General features: G+C 54.7%; 4 protein-coding genes and 1 pseudogene across 4 annotated transcripts; 2 read left to right on the top strand and 3 right to left on the bottom strand.

Moving 5' to 3' along the window:
- Window positions 1–1,634: 1,634 nt before the first annotated feature.
- SAPIO_CDS0231 (tRNA-dihydrouridine(16/17) synthase [NAD(P)(+)]) lies at window positions 1,635–3,318 on the top strand (the record flags this gene model as incomplete). Its single annotated transcript, XM_016783060.1, has 2 exons — window positions 1,635–1,757; window positions 1,843–3,318. 2 exons carry the CDS (start codon window positions 1,635–1,637, stop codon window positions 3,316–3,318), a joined length of 1,599 nt encoding a protein of 532 aa, XP_016646693.1.
- A 315-nt stretch (window positions 3,319–3,633) lies between these two features.
- SAPIO_CDS0230 lies at window positions 3,634–6,351 on the bottom strand (annotated as a pseudogene; the record flags this gene model as incomplete).
- A 494-nt stretch (window positions 6,352–6,845) lies between these two features.
- Window positions 6,846–7,290, top strand: SAPIO_CDS0229 (uncharacterized protein; the record flags this gene model as incomplete). The annotated part of the gene is made up of 3 exons (XM_016783059.1): window positions 6,846–6,848; window positions 6,934–7,014; window positions 7,105–7,290. 3 exons carry the CDS (start codon window positions 6,846–6,848, stop codon window positions 7,288–7,290), a joined length of 270 nt encoding a protein of 89 aa, XP_016646692.1.
- An 876-nt stretch (window positions 7,291–8,166) lies between these two features.
- On the bottom strand, window positions 8,167–11,767 carry SAPIO_CDS0228 (uncharacterized protein; the record flags this gene model as incomplete). The annotated part of the gene is made up of 3 exons (XM_016783058.1): window positions 8,167–11,455; window positions 11,598–11,676; window positions 11,761–11,767. The coding sequence occupies 3 exons, from the start codon at window positions 11,765–11,767 to the stop codon at window positions 8,167–8,169; spliced, it is 3,375 nt and encodes a 1,124-aa protein (XP_016646691.1).
- A 3,796-nt stretch (window positions 11,768–15,563) lies between these two features.
- On the bottom strand, window positions 15,564–18,345 carry SAPIO_CDS0227 (uncharacterized protein; the record flags this gene model as incomplete). The annotated part of the gene is made up of 2 exons (XM_016783057.1): window positions 15,564–15,710; window positions 15,823–18,345. The coding sequence occupies 2 exons, from the start codon at window positions 18,343–18,345 to the stop codon at window positions 15,564–15,566; spliced, it is 2,670 nt and encodes an 889-aa protein (XP_016646690.1).
- Window positions 18,346–18,832: the final 487 nt, after the last annotated feature.

The following is an 18,832-nucleotide window of genomic DNA, read 5'->3' as shown; positions in this document are numbered from 1 at the left end:
ATTTGGAATTCTATTTCTCGTTAGAAGCGCGTTGAAAGCTGATTCGGGGGTTAAGCGATATCCCAAGTCGTTGCTTTGTCTGCCAACTCGACAGGGACAAAGGAAGGAGGCGATGCGAGTGGTTCAAATAAAGTTCCTGCTTTCGGATCTCATCGATATTCTACATGAGAACCTGCATGAGTGGGAATCCAGTGAACTCAAACGCAGCCTCTATTTTGAGTCCTGCAATTCGGCGGAAATCCAAGACTTAGTTTTCGAAATCTCAGAAATATACTACAGTCTTAGAAATATCTCCAATAGACTTGATTGTCTACGAGACATGTACGAAAGATTACGGATTATGGTATGTCATATTGGCCACTCCCGACCGTATCAAGATCCCATCAGCTGACCCAACTGTTTCCTCTCCCGAATCCTCAGCTTTGTGGGGAGCTCGAGAATGCCGAGAACGACTATGCGCCGTATTTGGTGCACTTCACCGTTTTCGCGATCCTATGTGTCATTCCTTCGGCCCTTGTTTTAAGCGTTATCGCATTCAAAACCCCCGCTTTATACTACCTCCTCGTCTCGCTCCGTCTCGGAGCTGTAGTCCTTGTATTTCTCTGGCCTGGTTTCGTAATCTCGAGAGTCCTTCTCGGGGTCGTCCTTCCATCCCTCCAGCTTGGGAGGCCAAGCTGGTGGGGAAGCTCATGAGGAGACGACGCCAGGCCGAGGATAAAATGGCCTTAGAAGGAGCCTCCTGAGTTGACAGGAAGCTCGCCGTTGGGGAATACAGCAGGGGAGGAACACGGCGTCTAATAGGCCGGAGATTGGGAATTAGATGTGACCTTCGTGATAGATAACTAGGTATCGATATGGTTGCGTTCTATTCGTCGAGGATATTTGATTCTAGGCAACAATAGTCAATTGCAGACAAGCCTCTGGCTTCATAGGAGTTCTAGTCCGGCTATTTGGTTCTATATAGGCCGAAAAAGATTTTGCCAATGCTTCTGTCTGGCATCACGTAGAGGCTTGTCTGCTGGGTGAAAGGGCGTCCAGAGATGGTTCCGCCGTCAACCCGTGGATGCTGCGAGAATGATGCTATCTCCAAGGTACATGAATCCTGAGGTACTTTCGAAGCAAATCTGGCGTCCTTGAGGCGAGACATTGCAGTGATGAAATAATGCAGACGAAGTCGCGTTGAGATATCGTTATTACGTCATGGCCGAATGAGGCTTCTTCTGTCTGAGCTGTCAATCCCTGTCAGACCAGGGTACAATTGAATTGTGGAGACAGATCCTGCTGCCAATAGAAGGCGATTCTAGTCTCAGCCTTGCAGTACCAAAGCGCAAGGCAGAAACCCACTAAATTTTTTTTCTTCTCTCCAACTTTAGCGCATTTTAGAGCATTCGCTCCGGTGACTCTAAGCGGAGGCGCCGCACGACACGACTCTTTTTTTTTTTTTTTTTTTTTCCACGAAACAACCCTCCCCCCGACACGTGCAACCCCCCTTTCGCCTCTACAGTAAAGGGTAGATTCGTAAGAGTGAGAAGGAAAGGCAGGAGCAAAAATCAGCGACAGTGGCTACGATAAGTCCTGGGCTGAGACTTTACAAGTCTCTGGCGGCTGCTCTGCGACGATACCTTCCGTTCGGCATGGCGGGCAAGCGCGACGATGGCGCACCGCCGAAGAAGGCCAAGTTGGTCGGCAGGGCGTTTTACGAGAGTATAGGGAGTCCGAAGTACATTCTGGCACCCATGGTTGATCAATCCGAGTTTGTGAGTGAACCTTTCTTTTCCTCTTTTACGATTGCATTTCTCTTGTCGATGCCAGGGGTCCTAACCGAGGTTTTTTTGGTTGCAGGCGTGGAGGATGCTCTCAAGATCATACATCCCCCCGTCGCAGAAACCCCCTTTACTAGCCTACACCCCAATGCTCCACGCCCGCCTCTTCGCCGAGACCGAAAAATACCGACGAACAAACTTCCAAGCCACGAATCCCGCCTCCCCAACATCCCCCGACTCCCCCTTCCTCGACGGCAACCCCTCCATCGACCGCCCCCTCATCGTCCAATTCTGCGCCAACGACCCCAACTGGCTCCTCCAAGCCGCCCGCCTCGCTGCCCCCCACTGCGACGCCGTAGACCTCAACCTCGGCTGTCCCCAAGGCATAGCGCGCAAGGGCCATTACGGCAGCTTCCTGCAAGAGGACCAAGACCTCATCTTCCGGCTCATCAGGACGTTGCGCGACGAGCTCGACGTACCTGTGACGGCCAAGATACGCATCCTCGAGACGCGAGAGGCGACGCTGGCGTACGCGCGCAACGTGCTCGAGGCGGGCGCGAGCATATTGACCGTTCACGGACGCCGGAGGGAGCAGAAGGGGCATTTGACGGGGTTGGCGGATTGGGAGGTGATTCGGTTCCTGAGGGAGAATTTACCACCTGAGACTGTGCTTTTCGCGAATGGGAATGTTTTGCGGCATGAGGATCTCGATCGGTGTATTGAGGCGACGGGGGCCGATGGCGTCATGTCTGCTGAAGGAAACTTGAGCGACCCGGGCATTTTCGCGGTGCCTCCCGCCGATGGAGAGGGAGGGAGGGAGTACTGGCGCGGAAGGGACGGAAAGGGCGGTTGGAGGGTCGACGGTGTGATGAGGCGGTACCTGGATATTCTGCACAAATACGTCGCGGGCGTGGAGCCGCCGGCGCGGAGACCGCTGTTCGTCCCCGGAGACGACGAGGGCTGGCTTGTCGAACGGGAGGAGAACGGAGAGGAGGAGGGACCCGCGCGGAAGAAGAGGAAAAAGGAGAAGAAGGACTACGTACAGAATGGGAATTATTCGGCCATGCAGCCGCACATGTTTCATTTGCTGAGGCATTTGGTGACGGTTCACACGGATGTGAGGGACGCGTTGGCGCGGAGCAAGAAGGGGGATCTGGAGGCTTATGAACAGGTGTTGCTCATGGTGGAGAGGAAAGTTGCTCTTGGCCTCCTTGAGTACGAGAAGGGCAAGGATGACGGGTTCGAAAACGGAGAGGGGGAAAACGGGGAGGACACGCTGTCGGAAATCGACGAGGAACTCAAGGCCGAGAGCTCGGAGGCGGCGATCAAGAGGTGTAAGAGGCCCTGGTGGATCACCCAGCCTATTATTCGGCCTTTGCCGATGGAGGCGTTGGCGAAGGGGAGTATTACGCTAAGTAAGAAGAACATGGCTGCTATGGGGGTGGAGGTCGATGTCGTGGAGAAGACGAACGGGGCGGGGGATGAGGCAGCGGAAGAGAAGCCGGCGGAGAGGAATCAGGAGGCGCCAACGCAGAAGGAGGAGGTTGTGGCATAAACATCTGCGAGCTTGGATAGACTTGGGGATTTTGATACACTATCGTCACATAGCGAATGAGACTCGATTGCATAATGTACTCCGGACCGAAGCTTTAAAATTCACAGCTCCAAGAAAATGTACTTCTCGGAACGCAACATAGTAGGCCTTGGTATCCGCTCAAATTTCGTGAAGGTTATTAGTATCTTCTACATGATGAACGCCCTCCACTGCCTGCCTTCCGCAGTATCCCATTTCAACAATCTATACAATAACGCTCTCTGCCTTCCTGGGGCTCACTCTCTCCCCTTTATATCCTCCCAAAATCATGCAATCTTAATCATCCCTCCTCCCCCTCTTGGTCGGAGGCGGCGCCGGGCTCCTCGACCTCGAACTACTATACCTCCTCCTCTTCGCGTTCGCGGGACTCCTCGACACCGACCTCGACGGTGATCGAGAATATGACGGATCCCGCCCTCGACCCCTCGCATCTGGCCTCGCCGGCGAAACACTTTCTCCCCTCCTCTTAGCCTGTCGACTTTCCCGCGGAGGACTAGGAGACCTCGAGTCATATGACGCAGACCTGCGACGCGCGGGTGACCTCGAAGGCGAACGGCTAGGCGAACGACTATCGTAGTGACGTCGACCATCTCGCCTAGCCGGTAACGGACTAGCCGAATAAGAATCGCGCCTGTCCCTTCGGCGAGCGTCCGGAGAAGGGGACCTGCTGCTTCGGACGGACGAGGTCTGGCGTCTTGCGCGAGGAGGGGGCGCGGAGCGGCTGCGGCTGCGCGAGCCACCTCGCGCATCGGAGTAACGACGGCTACGCTTCGGGCTCGGGGATCGAGAGTCATACGAGCTGTGTCTTGAGCCGCGCGCTCGTCGCGGGGACACGGAACGGCTGTACGACCTCGACCTAGATCTCGACCTCGATACCGAGGAACGTCGGTCGCGAGATAGACTTCGGCCGCGACTATCTGAGCGGAAAGAATCCCTCCTCCTGCGCGTGGGCGTTCGAGACCGTGATCTAGAACGAGACGAGTACGACGATCCGGTATACGACGTGTAACTCGACACCGACTCCGAATCCGACTCCTCGCGCGGCGGCGCCGGAAGCGCAGGCTTGGGCATATTCTGTAGGAACTCACGCATCTCCTCCGTGAGGACACCCATGCCAATACTAGTAAAGTAATTGATTGAAAATCTGACGTTCCGGGGCTCGTCGTGGGGGAACAGCCCCTCGAGGCTCGGCTGCAGGAGGGGATCCTTCATCCGCTCGGCAAGCTTGTTCATACCAAGGGCTTCCGAGATCTCCTGGAAGAGAATCTTGACAAAGATACGCGAGGACGAGGTCGTCGCATCCTCGGTCATTACGATGGCCGACATGCAATGCCAGCCGATAGCGTCCGACGCGAACATGTGGCCAAAGAATCGCGCGACGTTCCTCAGCCTGTTCGTCTCATAGCGGTGGATGGTGTCGTAGGTCGTTTTAAACTGTTCTTCGAAGAGCTCGTTCCACAGCCTGTTGAGCTTCGCGAACCTCTCGCCGATGATGCCGTAGAACTTTTGGTACGTTGTCGCCTGGCTGCAGCACTCGACGATCATGGATGGCAGCTCGGGCTCCTGGCCAGGGGGCAGCACAATTTTCATAAGCTTGTGGACGGCTTCCTCGGGGGAGATGGCGGACTGGATCGTAAGGTAGATGGTCCTTCGGAGATTGACCAGGTCCGCGTTGGTTTGGTCCTTGATTTCCATCGCCTTCTGCTCTTCGTCTTCTTCATCCTCGGAGCTTTCGTCCTCATCCTCGTACCCAGACTCTTCCTCGTCGTCAGTTGCCAGACCCAAGATCTCCCGTTTAAGCTGATTATAAGCCTCCTCTGATTTCTCAAAATCAGGGTCGAACTTGAAAATGTTGAGGGAATCCTCCGTGTCCAAGTCGCCGTCAAGCTCGACGTAGTGCGTAATCATGTCGTCCTCCTCCAAAAGATCAAGCTCCTCGCGAATCGCCGGGTTATCCTTAAAATTATCCTTGCGGATCTGGAACAAGACCTCAACGGCGTATTGGACCCTCTTGTCGATTTCCCCCTCATGAAGAACGTCGCGGAACTTGTCAAACACGACACGCGCAGCCATGGGCTTCATATCCGTCAAAAACTCCCCGATCTCCTTCATGAAGCCCACCGCAATCTCAACCGAGTCATCCGTCGGCTTGTGAAGCAGAAGTTGCAGCATCTGCAACGCCAGATTCTCATGAATGACCTGGAAGTTGACGAGGTGCGCAATGAACGTCGTGGCCGCAAGACACACCTTCTTATCATCCCGACGGAACGACTTGCGGAACTGCACAACCAGCCTCTTCGCCAACAACTCTCCCACCAGCGGAATCTTAGAATTCACAACAGCCGTAAGCGCCGCGTAAATAGGCGTGAAGCTCAAACTCGAAGCCTGCGCCCTCATTATGGCACGACAAAACGCTCCCCGACCACGCACAAGGTTCTCCTCGAACAGCTCGGGCACGAGCGACTTGATGTTTCCCAGGTTGACCTTGTTGATGATGCCCGTGATGGACTTCTTCAGCGCCTCCCAGTGCAGCTTCTGCTTCAGCCGCGCGCCCTCGGCACTCGTGTCTTGCTGGATCTGTGCCTGCAGGGCCCGCAACCGAGCGGGTGGGATGTATGTGCCTCCACTGCGCATGTCCAGTAACTTTTGGTATTCGGCTTTCAGCATGGCTTGTTTTTCCTCTTCTGTCCGTTCGGGCGGCTGAACAACGGGCCGCTCCTGTTTCTGGCGCGGTGGTGGCGAGCGGTCTCGAGCCGTGGACGCCGCGGGACGGTATCGATCACCGCCTCGATCTCGACCTCGCTCGTGGTTGCGGTCACGGTCTCGTTCGCGGTCCCAGTCATCGCGGCGTCTCTTTCGATCCGGTTCGCGGTCGCGATCTCGATCCCTATCTCCATTGCGGCGGATATCATCGCGTGGCTTGGAGGAAGGTGCCTCGTTCGGTGGCGATCGCTCGCGAAGGGGTCGAGGCGACTGCACCTCCGGGGATGCCATCGTCGGATGGTTCTATCGAGGATGCGTCAAGAAACGAGGGAAATGGGGAAAAAGGAATGGTTTGCAAAGGGAGGTTGATGGAGGCGAAGTTTGTGGCGACGCCTTGAATTTTTAGCTGGCAGTCACGATGCAGGCAGAGTGCAACCAACTTGTGACCAAACAAGAGAGAACAATTCTTAGTAAAAGGTTTCGTCGTGTCGCCGAGTAACTGCCACCTGGCAGATTGAATTACAGTTGCTACCAGGTGTCAATATTCAACGTGCCACACGTCAGTTTGAAATTGGCGGATTGAGTCGCGTCCACTCACGTAATGACGAAGTATCTTCGATTTGCGCTAGCATCGTGAATGAAGCCAGGTTGACCTGACCTCAATCCCAGTTCACAAGCACACACTCCATCCGAACTCCCTCGAAGCCGCAGTTGCAGAATCACCATTACAACACTCCCCAAATTCCACTGCTCAATTTCCACCCCCCAGATAAACTCAACCGACAATGGTACCGAGCTCCCCCCCTAAAATCGCATCCACCCCTGAGCTAAGAATGACCTCAAGCTAACACAAGGAACCCTCTGACGTCCCAGCTCGACAAACTCGTCGGCCTCGCCATGCTCGTGGCTGCCTCCGTCATCTTCCTCTACTACACCCTCTGGGTGCTCGTAATGGTAACTTTCCTCCCCGCGCCATCACTTCTTTCCGCAACCCCCCCAAGTCTACTCGAGCAAGTTCCCCCCCGCTAACAGAGAGCTTCTCAGCCCTTCGTCGACGACGACCACGTTCTCCAGACTCTCTTTCCCCCTCGCGTCTGGGCCATCCGCATACCCGTCATCCTCATCCTTCTCGGCTCGGCCGTCGTCGGTTCCTTCATCGGCATGGTTATGATCCGCAGCAACAGGAAGAAGGCAGCAAAGGCCAAGGCCGCCGCCAAGAAGAAGGCGTAAAGGATGGGAGGAATAAATATATAATGTTAGATCTTCTGGAAGGAGGAGGGAACCGGCCGAAAGAAAAGAAGGGGGAGGGTTTGGCGGTGGTTACTGGGTTTTTTTTACATTTCCCTCTGGCTCGCTTCTTTCATGGGTCAGTACGGCGTGTATTATAGGATGTAGAACATTTATGAAGCTTATAATCTGGAACCTTGGAACCTCTTTAGACTCACAGTCAGATTTGGTAGAAGCGATGTCCAGAGTAATGGCGAGCATAATCTCCTCGGTCTCCAAACTGCCGACATCGTTACTTCTTCGACACATCACAATCAGCAGGCCGAGGATACCTGGGTATCTATGCTATCTCTATTCAGGTTAAAATAAGTATAAACGTTAAGTAGCCTCCAACTATGTCTCCTTTCCACAAACTTCTAAAAAAAAAAAAGGAACAAACTGAAGCAGGCCGACAACATATGCAGCAAAACTAGCCATGCCCGAAAATCATCCGAATGAATGCCTCCATGAAAGGAGCTGAAGAAAAGAAAAACGCCTAAATACCTGTGCACAAGCTGAGAAAGAAGAAGGTAGAGGAGAGATGGCCAAGAGCAAGCAGACCCGACGGCGGATAAAAACCAAATTCCCTCACACCCACGACACACGAACCTTAAATACCATACGATGAGCAAAAGTGCGAGGAATCAGACAAAAAACAGGATGATATTCCGAGAAAGCCCTTGGGGGAAGAGAGACGCCCTATGTAACGTGATAAACTGGATATGCATGAGAAAAAGAGAAAACAAATGTGTTCCCTAACCCTAGAATAACTCGAACGAATCCTTGCAAGCGCATGCATCAGGCAAGAAAAAAGGCCAATAAAATCACCCAAGTCACGTCTCAGACCCGCTGGTCAGCAAAATCCAGCACCTCACAATCATCCTCAAAGAACCCATCATCTTCGTGTTCGGCATGACGAGCTCCGCGGCGTCGTCGCGTCGTCACGACAATCTGCTCCTCATTGGCGCCCACCTGCAGCACCCTTTCCATAGCGGAGGCTGGGAGAGCGCGATGGTCGTCCGTGAGAACGAGGGACTCGTCGATGTTATCCGGCAAGCCTAGGTCGAGTTTCGTCGCGGTGATGCTCTGGCCAAAGGCCCAGGGGTCCGAATTGAGCGCACCCAACCCATTGCCGCCGGCTGCAAAAGAAATCTTCCCTTTCTTCTTTTCCTTCCTCTTCTTTTGTGGCAACGAGGCGGAGTCATCTAGAGACAAATCTGCTAGAAGATTGATATCCATGGCGGTGGGTCCGTTCCGCTCACCGTACGCATATAGCGAAACCCGCCTATCCGTGTGGAACGGCTGGTAGGGAGCGCTCGATTCGATCTCAGCCTGAGGAATTGCGGACTCCGTTCCGACGCCGGGCTCCACGATGCGAGGCCGAGCATCCAGCGTCACGGTGTTGCCGGCATCCATATCCCGATCGGAGAGATACATCTCATCATCCCCGTTGATAAAGTGTCTCACCGTCTCGGCGAGAACATTCTCGGGGATTCCAGGCACGTTAAAGTCGCGATACATTCCTCCCCGAGAGGGCCTGCTTGAATTCTTGCGCGACTTGGAAGGGAACATGCGAACGACGCCGGCGGCCGAAGCGAACAGGGTCCCGCCGTGCTTCCTCCGAGTAATCCACGCCACACAACCAAGTGCGGGCAGGACGTGGCTAGGTGGGAGAGTCACACGATTCTCCCCTGTCTGTCTCAGCTGATTGATCGCATTCCCAGTCTTGCCCAGCGAGTTGCTGATAGTAGCGGCAATCGCCCTTCCACCTAGACTCGCGGAATCGACAATGTTGGAGCCGGTGAAGCCCGCCGAGTTCGCGCTGCTCCTTCGCGGACGACTCATCAGGGGCCGGGCAGCTCCCAGCGCGGCACCAAGGGCACTAGACGCGATCGAGACGGCCGAGCTAGGGGTCTCGGACGAAGCGGCAGCACTCTCTGGTAGATCCCGTCGCCGACGAGGCGGGGGCCAGATAAAAGCGCTTGAGGGCATGTTGAGGAGATGAATAGTACCGCGTTCTGTCACCATGGCAATCCGTTCGCCGTTCGGCTTCGTCCAGGCAACATCAACGATTCGGGCAACCGTCATCCTCGAGAATTGCGCGATTTGCATCACCCTCGGGCCACCGCCGCTTGGGGCAGCTAGGACTTGTTGCTGGAGCAGGGACGACTTGGTGCACTGGACCCTTGACAAGTCCCACACCGTTTGCACATCTCCCTTGCTGCTCACGGTGAAGAGAGACATTCCGGTCGGCGAAAAGGAAAGGAAGCTACATCCGAACGGTGCGGCGAACGTAGCGACTGGGTGGATGGAAGATGAACCGCCAAGGGTTTCGATATCGGCAACGGAGACGACGCCGGGATCCTTGGTGGCAGGCAGGCTTGTAGTTCCGTGAGTGGGAGGAAACTGGGTGGTATCTTGTCTTGGCGGGTAAGGGGTTGACCACGGTGGAAGCGGGGCCGGAGGGGATCGCGCCGCAATCTGCGGCTGGTTGGGCGACTTGTTCCAGTACGCATTCCAAGCCTGTTTCCCTTGCTGGCCAACCCACTTTGCCCCTTGGATGATGTCCTGGGTCGTTTCTCGCATCAGTTTATTCATGATGCCCTCGGAGATTGGGAGGTCGGTAGCCAAGTTGGGTGTCGGAATTGGCGGGGCGGTGATATTAGCAACGCCGGGTGCCTTGCCGATCAAGGGGACGGGTACATGTGCCCGCAGAGAAATCTGAGATGATTGCGTCGGAGGACAGTACGCAAGCCACCGGCCGTTCAAGGCCAGGATGGGCGTGTTCGGCATCGTTTGCCGGGGCGGGGCCGGCGAGAGGCGGGACCGATCGTTTTCCTCCTTCCCGTCGGATTTTAGACCGCGCTGGATGCTCGTCCAGAATTTCGCAGCGCAGCCAAAGCCAATGCTGGCTCCTGGTCTGGGCGGAAGCTGGCGATACAGCCAGCATTCTCCAGTAAGACCCGACGAAACTACAATCGTATTGGCATCGGCTCGGATATGAAAATTACCCGTGGGCGGAGGAGGTGAGAACATGTGACTCGTGATGGCCACGGATGACTCGATAGGCACCTGAGAGGCCTGGAGAAGTACATCCACACGCCGGCTTGTTCTCAGCGAATAGACCTCCACGGACGTCTGATAGTATTCGATGAGTTGATTCGGCCCTCGCACAACAGCGGCATCTACTCGAGGGCTTCCAGGGGTGCTAGACCTGGCGCCACCAATGCCGGCCATGGGTGCACTCTGTGCGTCTTGCTCAGCGGAAGCTGTTGGCAGAACTGGCCCATGGACGACGACAGCAACGAGAGGGTACACATCGGGTTCATCGGCGTCGGTGTCGGCGGAGGATATCCAAGGCAAGATCTTTGCATTGTACACCCCACCTCGCAATCCCTTCAGACTTGCGACCGGATCCAGGCCTCTCTTCGACACAGCGTACACTTCCAGACCACCCTCATACCCAGCAACAATGACACTATCGGAACCGGGCGTCGGGTCAGGATATCGGTGGGGCAAAGTATCGAAAGCAAAATGGTAGCCTCTCTCACCAGCCTTGAGGCCACTATTCGACGCAATATCAAGATCTAGATCAGGCACTCCATAGAAGTGCGGCTGGGCTTGATGGGGGAGCGGGGGCAGGGAAGGCACACGAGCGTGGGAAAATTGAGATGAAACGGAGCTACGGCGGTAGGAGGGCGCCGTCGGGTGGCCACGCATATCGGCAGGTCCGTCGAACTGCATGCTGAGGGGCCTTCGTGAACCACTCCGAACAGACGGAGACGGAGACGGCGCGGGTTGTGGACTCATATACGCCCGTGGCGAGGCCCAGTTGGAGTGAAGGCGAGTCGAGTCCTCGTAGGACGACGGTTGTGTCGGTGGTGATTCTCCCATTAGGCCGACGAGATTTCCGGGGGAGCCAGAAAAAGCTCCACGCATCCAGTCGGTGCTAGGTGCAGTGCTAGCTGAAACGGAGGTTGTAGACAGAGCATCTAGAGATGGAGATGGGGCTGTCGTGATGAGGCTGGCATTATTAGAGGTAGGCACGACGGTCGGCTTGACGGCGGGCGACTGCACGAGAGGAGACGAATTATTGGATGAAGAGCTCTTGCTAGAAGCAGGACCGTTCCTACTCAATCCGAGTGTTAGTTGCGAAGCTCACATAAGGGGTCGTGCATGATGGTCGAACAAAGGAATAATTCAAGGACTGGGAAGGTTGGGAAGTAACGAAGGACTTGGAAACCAGAGTGGGCCAGTGATTTGGCACGTACATCGACTTGTTGCTGGCCAACTGCTTCGCAACCGCCGCGGCAACACCGCCATCTCTCACATGCTTTCCTTTCTTCGGGCCTAGTAATTCACAAGTGTCAGAGAGAACTATTCTATCTTCCTTCGAGGAGCCTGGCGATACGGGCGGGGGTGACGAGGACGTACCGGGCATTCAGAGAGCTTCCAGGCGGCTGCACGCAGTCGCCTGCGCGTAGAATGAGAAAGAGGAGAGTTACACCCCAGCTCTCGCTTCCCGGATAGCTCGGGCGCTTCAGGGCCGGGTATCGTCCTGGTCGTGTCCAGAGGTAATCGGATAAACGTCCGGATCTAGCCGCAGTTACACTACTCCTCTCTCGACGTGTTCGGTATGAGGCGGGGGAGTATAGAAAAGAGTGAAGCCCAGGTTGGGTTGTTCGGAGCGAAGATGAGTGCAATAAGGGGGCGCCAACTCAGTAGTGCAGAAGGCGCAGGCAGAAGGTAGTTGAAGTCTTTCTTGATCGTGTCGTGGAAAGAGGATCGGTCGGGGTCGATGACTATGTACGGCGAGCGAATTTCGGCGGGGGACGGAAACAAAATGAAGGAGGAGCGATCTCTTTGATGGGCACAGCCTGAAGAAAGAGATTAAAAGCAAGTCTATAGAGCTAAGCTGAAGCACAAATATTATATCGATATAGATGGAAAAAGAGAAATAAAAACACAAGAACACTATAGTTGATTCTAGAAAGTTTAATCTTTGGTCGCGTTGGCGATTCGGGTGGGAATGGAGGATTCGAGGCGGGAGCTAGTCGGAAGTAAGTGGTCAAGAGAGCAAGCCTTAGTACTTGTAATCCCGGTGATGGATGCCAGTGTGAGCTACTGGAGAACAAAGGGGGCGTGAGAGGAGGGGGACCTGGCCAAATGAGGGAGATTCAGGTCGGCGGGGGGTAGCCCGAGTCTCGAGTCAAGCTTGGTTGAGGCCTCAAGGCGGGGGCAGAAGTTGTGTACGTTGTGTACTCATCCACTTTGTGTCCGTGAGTTACTTTGTAATACGCTGTGAGTCTGTCCGTGAGGAGGAACGCGTCTGGTGCTGGAGTCTCGAGGGCGGTTGACGCTGATGGTGGATGAGACATCGGCGAGGGAACGAACAAGGTTGAGGTGTGAGTCGTCAGCTGTCATCGGTCATCGCTTGGCTTGCCAATGTATTCTCGAAGTACCTTTCATGGTTCCCTGAGGCAGAAGGCACATAAGGCAACCTCGTCGTGGGTACCTACTTCTTAGGTGTGTGTAATGCTCCACCAACGTCCACAGCTCAGCTTTTGGGCGTTTATGCCCTGGTATTTCACTCTATTCCCCTGTGATGGGAACCGGGCGGACATCAATTGATCGTCATTGACTATTCGGGTGTGAACTTGTACCTCGCCGTACTTTGTTCCGAGCGAGCACTGCATTTCCCCATATTGCACACCAAAGTGTTACAGCTTTGTACCTGCAAGTGGCAGCTCAACAGGGGCGGGTACCTGGAGAGGGACATCGATGTTGCAAAGAGTGAGGGGTTTGAGGACCATTACGTCGTGTTGGGGCAAATGGGGGTTTGCTCGGCAAGGGAGGGCGGGGTATCAACCTCAAAGTGCTATTGTAGTGCTGGCGCATATTAATACAACCAGTGTACAAACGCTATTATGGAGCCGATTCATTGATCGAATCAATCAACACAGAGGAAAGGGCAGCGTGGAGGAGGGGAGGCGTTCTCAGGGCAGGGTATAGACAGACGTATAGATGACCACGGCGACTCGAATCTTGAGATTGAGAGGAGAAAACCAAAGTGGACGTGCACTAATTGTTGACAGCGATAGGTTGGTGCCAACCTCAATAACACAGCTTGGACTACCTGACGTCAACACTTCGTATAGTAAATCGATTTTGATCCATTGATAAAACCTACAATGTGTTGATAAGATCGACGGCTTACAAGTAAAGTGTGGCCAGCTGAGAGGTCCTCTCATCTCATGCGCCGCTTCCTCTTTTGCGTATCAGGGCGTATCACGAGTCGTATGCCTGGCAACAACCAAGATGGAAAGCACATTCGTACTTTGAAGTATTGATTACAATTAGTTGATGCCTCTTCACAGCTCCTGCTATTCCTGAGTAATTGTCTACGAAGCAGACCTCAACATTCATGTTCTTCGTTGTACTACTTACCAGTTGCGGTGCTGTTCTTGGAGACTCCGACTTAGAAGTACCCCGATGACATATTTGAAATACCCCTCATGCACCCATCATCGCAAGCTGCACCGAGTGATTCATTTATTCTCCCGGTCGTCGACTTATTACACCCGCTGCAGGCGCTCAGAGGGTGGTGTTCTGGGGTTGGTCCTGGACCACGCAAATTACCCTCCACGGCAGATCGCCTTGTCCAACATCACCGAGTCACCGAAAGCCCATATCCGGCCTGGCCTCTTCCTTCCATGAGCTCTCTCATTCCTTCATTCCATTCTAATACGTACGACGATTCCGAGTCACGTCATCAATCCCCTTGACCCCCATGAATTAACATCCATTCCTCGACAAAAGCCCCCAAAAACCGACTGACAAGGACGCCATACAAGTCCGCACCGAGTCAGAGTCGCCACACCTATCCTATCCGATCCGATCTTATCCTTCTCCCACCCCTCATTTGCCCCCCGCACACATCCCACCCATCTCCTCTGTAAGTTCACCACAAGAAAGGGACACCGTTTAATATCGAAGTCTCCCAGAACGAGAAATGCCCACCTGACCGGGAGGGTGTGGGGAACGACACATCGGGACTTGTCCAAGTGCGACTCGCGACGGACCCTTTCTCACCACTTAGTCTAGGTGGGCTGAGATTAGCCTTTCCTTCCAAAGGGAGGGCGTGACCAAGTTGAAGGCGTGTGGGTGTGTCAGAGCCAGCCACAGTCAGGCGAGCGAAATGCTGTCGGCCGGCTTTTTCAGGGTCTTGATCTTCCCTTCTCGTCGTGCATTTTGATGCGTCCGTACTAAATAGGAGGGTTGGAAGAGCGTAGATTGGTGTGAACAATGCAAGGTCCCCTCCCCTTTTCTCCTCCGCGCTCCAAGCCAGGTCCTCCACCAGAGACGTTAAGATGTCCACACCGCCTGGCAGGTAAGCAAGCGCTCGGGCTTTTATCTTGAAATGAGCTGTTCTCGATTGCAATCTTCGCTTATTAGTGCCGTCTTATCGATACCAATAACTAGCTAAGAAGATCCCAATTAGTGTAGAGGACTAGATGATTGATAGGAATTCTAGCCCAGGTCTTAGTTTCCTCATCGTCTCGTTTCAGGAGAATATCTATTAAGAGTCACCTATTAAAGATAATTCCCTATCTCCTTGGCGCTTCCCTGGACTAGATGCATCGCCCGTCCGTTATAAGCTAATCCAAGAGAAAAAGAAAGGAAAACTTGGGATTCAGCATGAACAAGATTAAGCGAATGACGGAATACATTCCCAGCATCTCGGGCCACTACGTCACCGTTCATTGAACTTGGCCCCGCGAATAACCACCAGCCATCGAGCTCCACGGGTGTCTCTGCCTTTATTTTCCGAAGAGCGGACAGCATTGATCCTGGTTTAGTATCAATCTTGGACCCCACACACCATCTCATCAGAAAGGATTCCCTTGACTTCGACGCCCGAGCGAGGATTGTTCCTGCGTCGATGCAAAGGTAAGTAAGTAATTGAAGACCTCACGGATAGATTCGCGTCGATGGTCCTCTAGCACAAGTAGCAGCTCTCATGAACCTGGTGAGACAGACGATGTCATGATGCAAAACAACAACATCTGAAAGCCACCAACTTTGAATATCAGGAAAATTGTCTTGGTATCTAATCCTCATACCACCCCTGCGCGCCATGCCGTCCCCATTTGGTGAAATATATACTGTACATTTGCTAAAAGAAGAAGAAAAAAAAACATTTCGGTTCCTTCCCCACCAACAGCGATCCTTCTTCTTCACTTCTTCACTCCCCTCGCACTCACTTCTCCCTTCTCGCCAATATTAAGCCGCACGCGACAATCCGGACAATACCACTTCGTAGTCCTCGCCGGTATCTCCGCAAGATCGACGCACTCAAGATGGAACCATTCGCCCTTACAATTCTATTGAAGAAGAAATCAGCCATGTCAGCCGCAAACTCATAAACTGCGTAAAAAGAAAATAAGGGTAGGGAGACAGAGGAGAAAGAAAGAAAGAAAAATAAAAAGAACTTACATCCGTGTTATCGCACTGAATCATCGTCCCAAAGCTCACCCCATTACACCGACAATACCTCGGCTCATCCGGATCAATAGGATTCCCCTCATCATCCACCTCCTCCATCTCCGTCTCCACCTGCTGCTGCCCCTTCTCCTTCTTCACCGCCGTCGTCGCCCGGGCCTTCTTCCGCGGCGCCGCCTTCCTCTTACCCACGGCGCTGTTACCGCCTGAGTTCGTAGTCGTGACGACGCCCGGGGCAGGCCTCCGGGCCCTCTTACCTAACTGTCGCTGCTGCTGTTGATGATGTTGATGGTCCGGCGCCGGTGTGGTCCGCGCCGTGCTGGACCTCCGAGGCCGATCGGCCGCTAGCGACGGAGGCGGCTCTTGACTCGCCCCTTTTCCTCGCGAGGTTGGTCGGCGGCCGTCGGGGGCGGGCGTGGGTCCACGTGAGACGCTAGCCCGCGCGGGGACGCTCGGCTGTCTCGATGACTGCCGCTTCGGCTGTGGATGCTCCTCTTGCAGTTGATGTTCCTGTTGTTGTGAGGGTGGTTGTTGTTGTTGTTGTTGCTGCTGCTGGGCCAGTTGCACTTGCTGCTGGCTCTGCTTCTTTGCAGTGTCCTGGCGTGTCTCTCTCCGAGGAAGTTCTCGAACGGGCGGAAGGATAGGCGTGGCTGATTTACGACGCTCCAATGCCGGAGGATGAACAGGTGTTTCCGCGGGCGGCTTCGTCGGCACCGTAGTAACAACGGTAGCCGTACCGTGACCGACCGCAGGAACTGCCGCGAACGCGGGGGGGGAAGTTGACATTTTGGTAGCGGAGGCGTCGGATGATTGGCGCGGAATAGGAATTGGAACCGGAGTGGTGGACTGAGTGAGGATGACCGGAGGGGGTATCGGTGTGAGGCTTCTAGCCTGAGCACCCATGTGAGGGGTGAGTTGGGGAGGGGGAACGGGTGTTTCTGTCTTCAGTCTCTTGGCGGGAGCTGGTGTTTCCGAGCCGGCGGCTTCATCTGGCTTCTCCGCCTCAGCATCGGCACCGTTGTCTCGCTTCCTCTTATAACTCGTCCGAGTCTTGACTCTACTACCTCTGCCATTACCAGCAGCAGCAGCAGCTTCCACCGAAGCTTCAGCGTTTGGTGTGTTCAGGCCAGGTCCGCCCCCTGCAATAAGTCGCCTCGCAGCCTCAGCAAATTTCCTCTCGGCCTCTTCAGCCTCTTCCACGGCCAGCTTCGCCATAGCTTCCCTCTTCAGCTTCTTCGCCTCATTAAGTTTCATCCCTTTATTGCTGACGGGCAAATCCTCCTCTAGCGCGTCGACGCTGATGGCGCCCTCGGGGAGGACCTTCGATCCGGACTCGCCCGTAATAGGGACGGGAAGAGCAGACTCGAACGGAATCCCCTGCTCCTCCGCCTTCTTCTTCGCCTCCCGATACGCCTCGGGACCTCTACCAAGAGTCTTGAGTTCTCGAGCTATCATCGTATCGCTGGGGTTCCACACGGCGTTCTTCTTCATGCGCTTCCTAAGCCGGGCAAGTTCGTACGGAGTCAGCTGCAACCATGGTGCTTCTGTGCTTCCCGGAGGAGCGTTTTCTGGCGGCGGCTGTAGGACAATAGGCCCCGCCGCCGTCGCTGCCGCACCTGCTGCCGTTGCCGCTCCGGGTGCTGCTCCTCCTGGTAGGTTCACAGTAACGGGCTTTTGGGGACGCGCGATAGGTGGCAGCTTGGGCACTTTGGGAGTGGCGGGGGCTGTCTTCTGGGTCTTGTTGATTAATTTAATTCGTGCAGGGATACCAGGCGTTCCTCGAGACGAGGGCCGCTTGGAAGGACTCTCTGGCTCCTCGCCCGAGGACGAGGAGTCGCTATCGTCGCTGTAGGCGTTAAAGTCCAGCTCGTAAGGGGCTAGTACCTCTCCGGGAACAATGATCCGGGGCACTCTCTGGCGGCGAACGCGTTGGCCGTCTTCCGTCGTGCGAACCGCCGCCTTGGGGGTACGCGACATATGTGGCGACTTGGCCGACATGACGGGGCTCTTCTGCTGTTCCTCGGCGGTAGGGAAGTTCTCCAGCATATCCTGTAGCTTGGACAGTATAGTCTTGGCACGGTTGTAGTGTCTATTGACGTTGTCCGCCATGCGCAACGCTTCGGCATGGCTGTACATGCGCGAGGTCACCGCCCGCGACAGGGTCTTCGAGATGTCGGCTCGGAGCTCGACAGGGGAGGGTCGTGCATCGGGTGGGAGAGTGGGTAACTGGCCCCATGTCGTCGTGAGCTCATTCGCTTTGGCAGAAGCGTCAACGTAGACCTCGTCGAGCTTGCCGATGAGGGCCAGGGAGCGGATTACGTCGGAGGGGAGGTGCTCGGTAAAGTCGAGGAAGTCGGTTACGGTGGCTTGGGCGTCCGGATCGGCGCGTATTTCCATCGAGTCGATGGTTCTGTTGAGGGCCCCAAGGGTCTTTCCGATCGTCTGGTCCATGATCGATTTATCTCGGGGCGAAATAGCCTCGTCGGCTATGATCACAGCGGTTGCTTCGTTGGTCATGTCTGCGCGGGATCGCGACGCGTTTCGGGAGTATTCGGAGGTGGGTCACCTCATAGTTTTGGGGGGTAGGGACGAGTATTCGGATCAGTGATGCGTTTGGGAAGGTGCGTAGAGGTCGAGGTGATGCGCGTAGGCTAACGCGAACGATATCGATCGATGAGCCGTCGTCTTGAGCCTCGTAGAGTTGGATGCGACTGCCCGTTGAAGGCGAGGTGCTTTGCTGGTCCGTGCGGAGCTAGAATGCGGCTTCCATTGTTTCCAACCCGTGTTTTGGGTTGGCGTCTATATAGTGCCAATAACAATATGAACTGTATAGTGTCGACCACATGTTTTGCCGCCAATTCACGTGACTCACACTTGAAGCCCATCTGAGCTCGCCCATTATTCCAAGCTTCGGAATCTAAACTAGAAGGGGCGGAAGGGAAAAAGAAAAAACTGTTTTAAGAATTTCTGAACTGGTATGTTGAATTTGCAATTTGACGAGAGG

Source organism: Scedosporium apiospermum (genome assembly GCF_000732125.1).
Source record: "Scedosporium apiospermum strain IHEM 14462 chromosome Unknown SEQ_SAPIO_0011, whole genome shotgun sequence".
Lineage (NCBI taxonomy): Eukaryota > Fungi > Ascomycota > Sordariomycetes > Microascales > Microascaceae > Scedosporium > Scedosporium apiospermum.
This window is presented reverse-complemented; position numbering and strand designations above follow the sequence as displayed.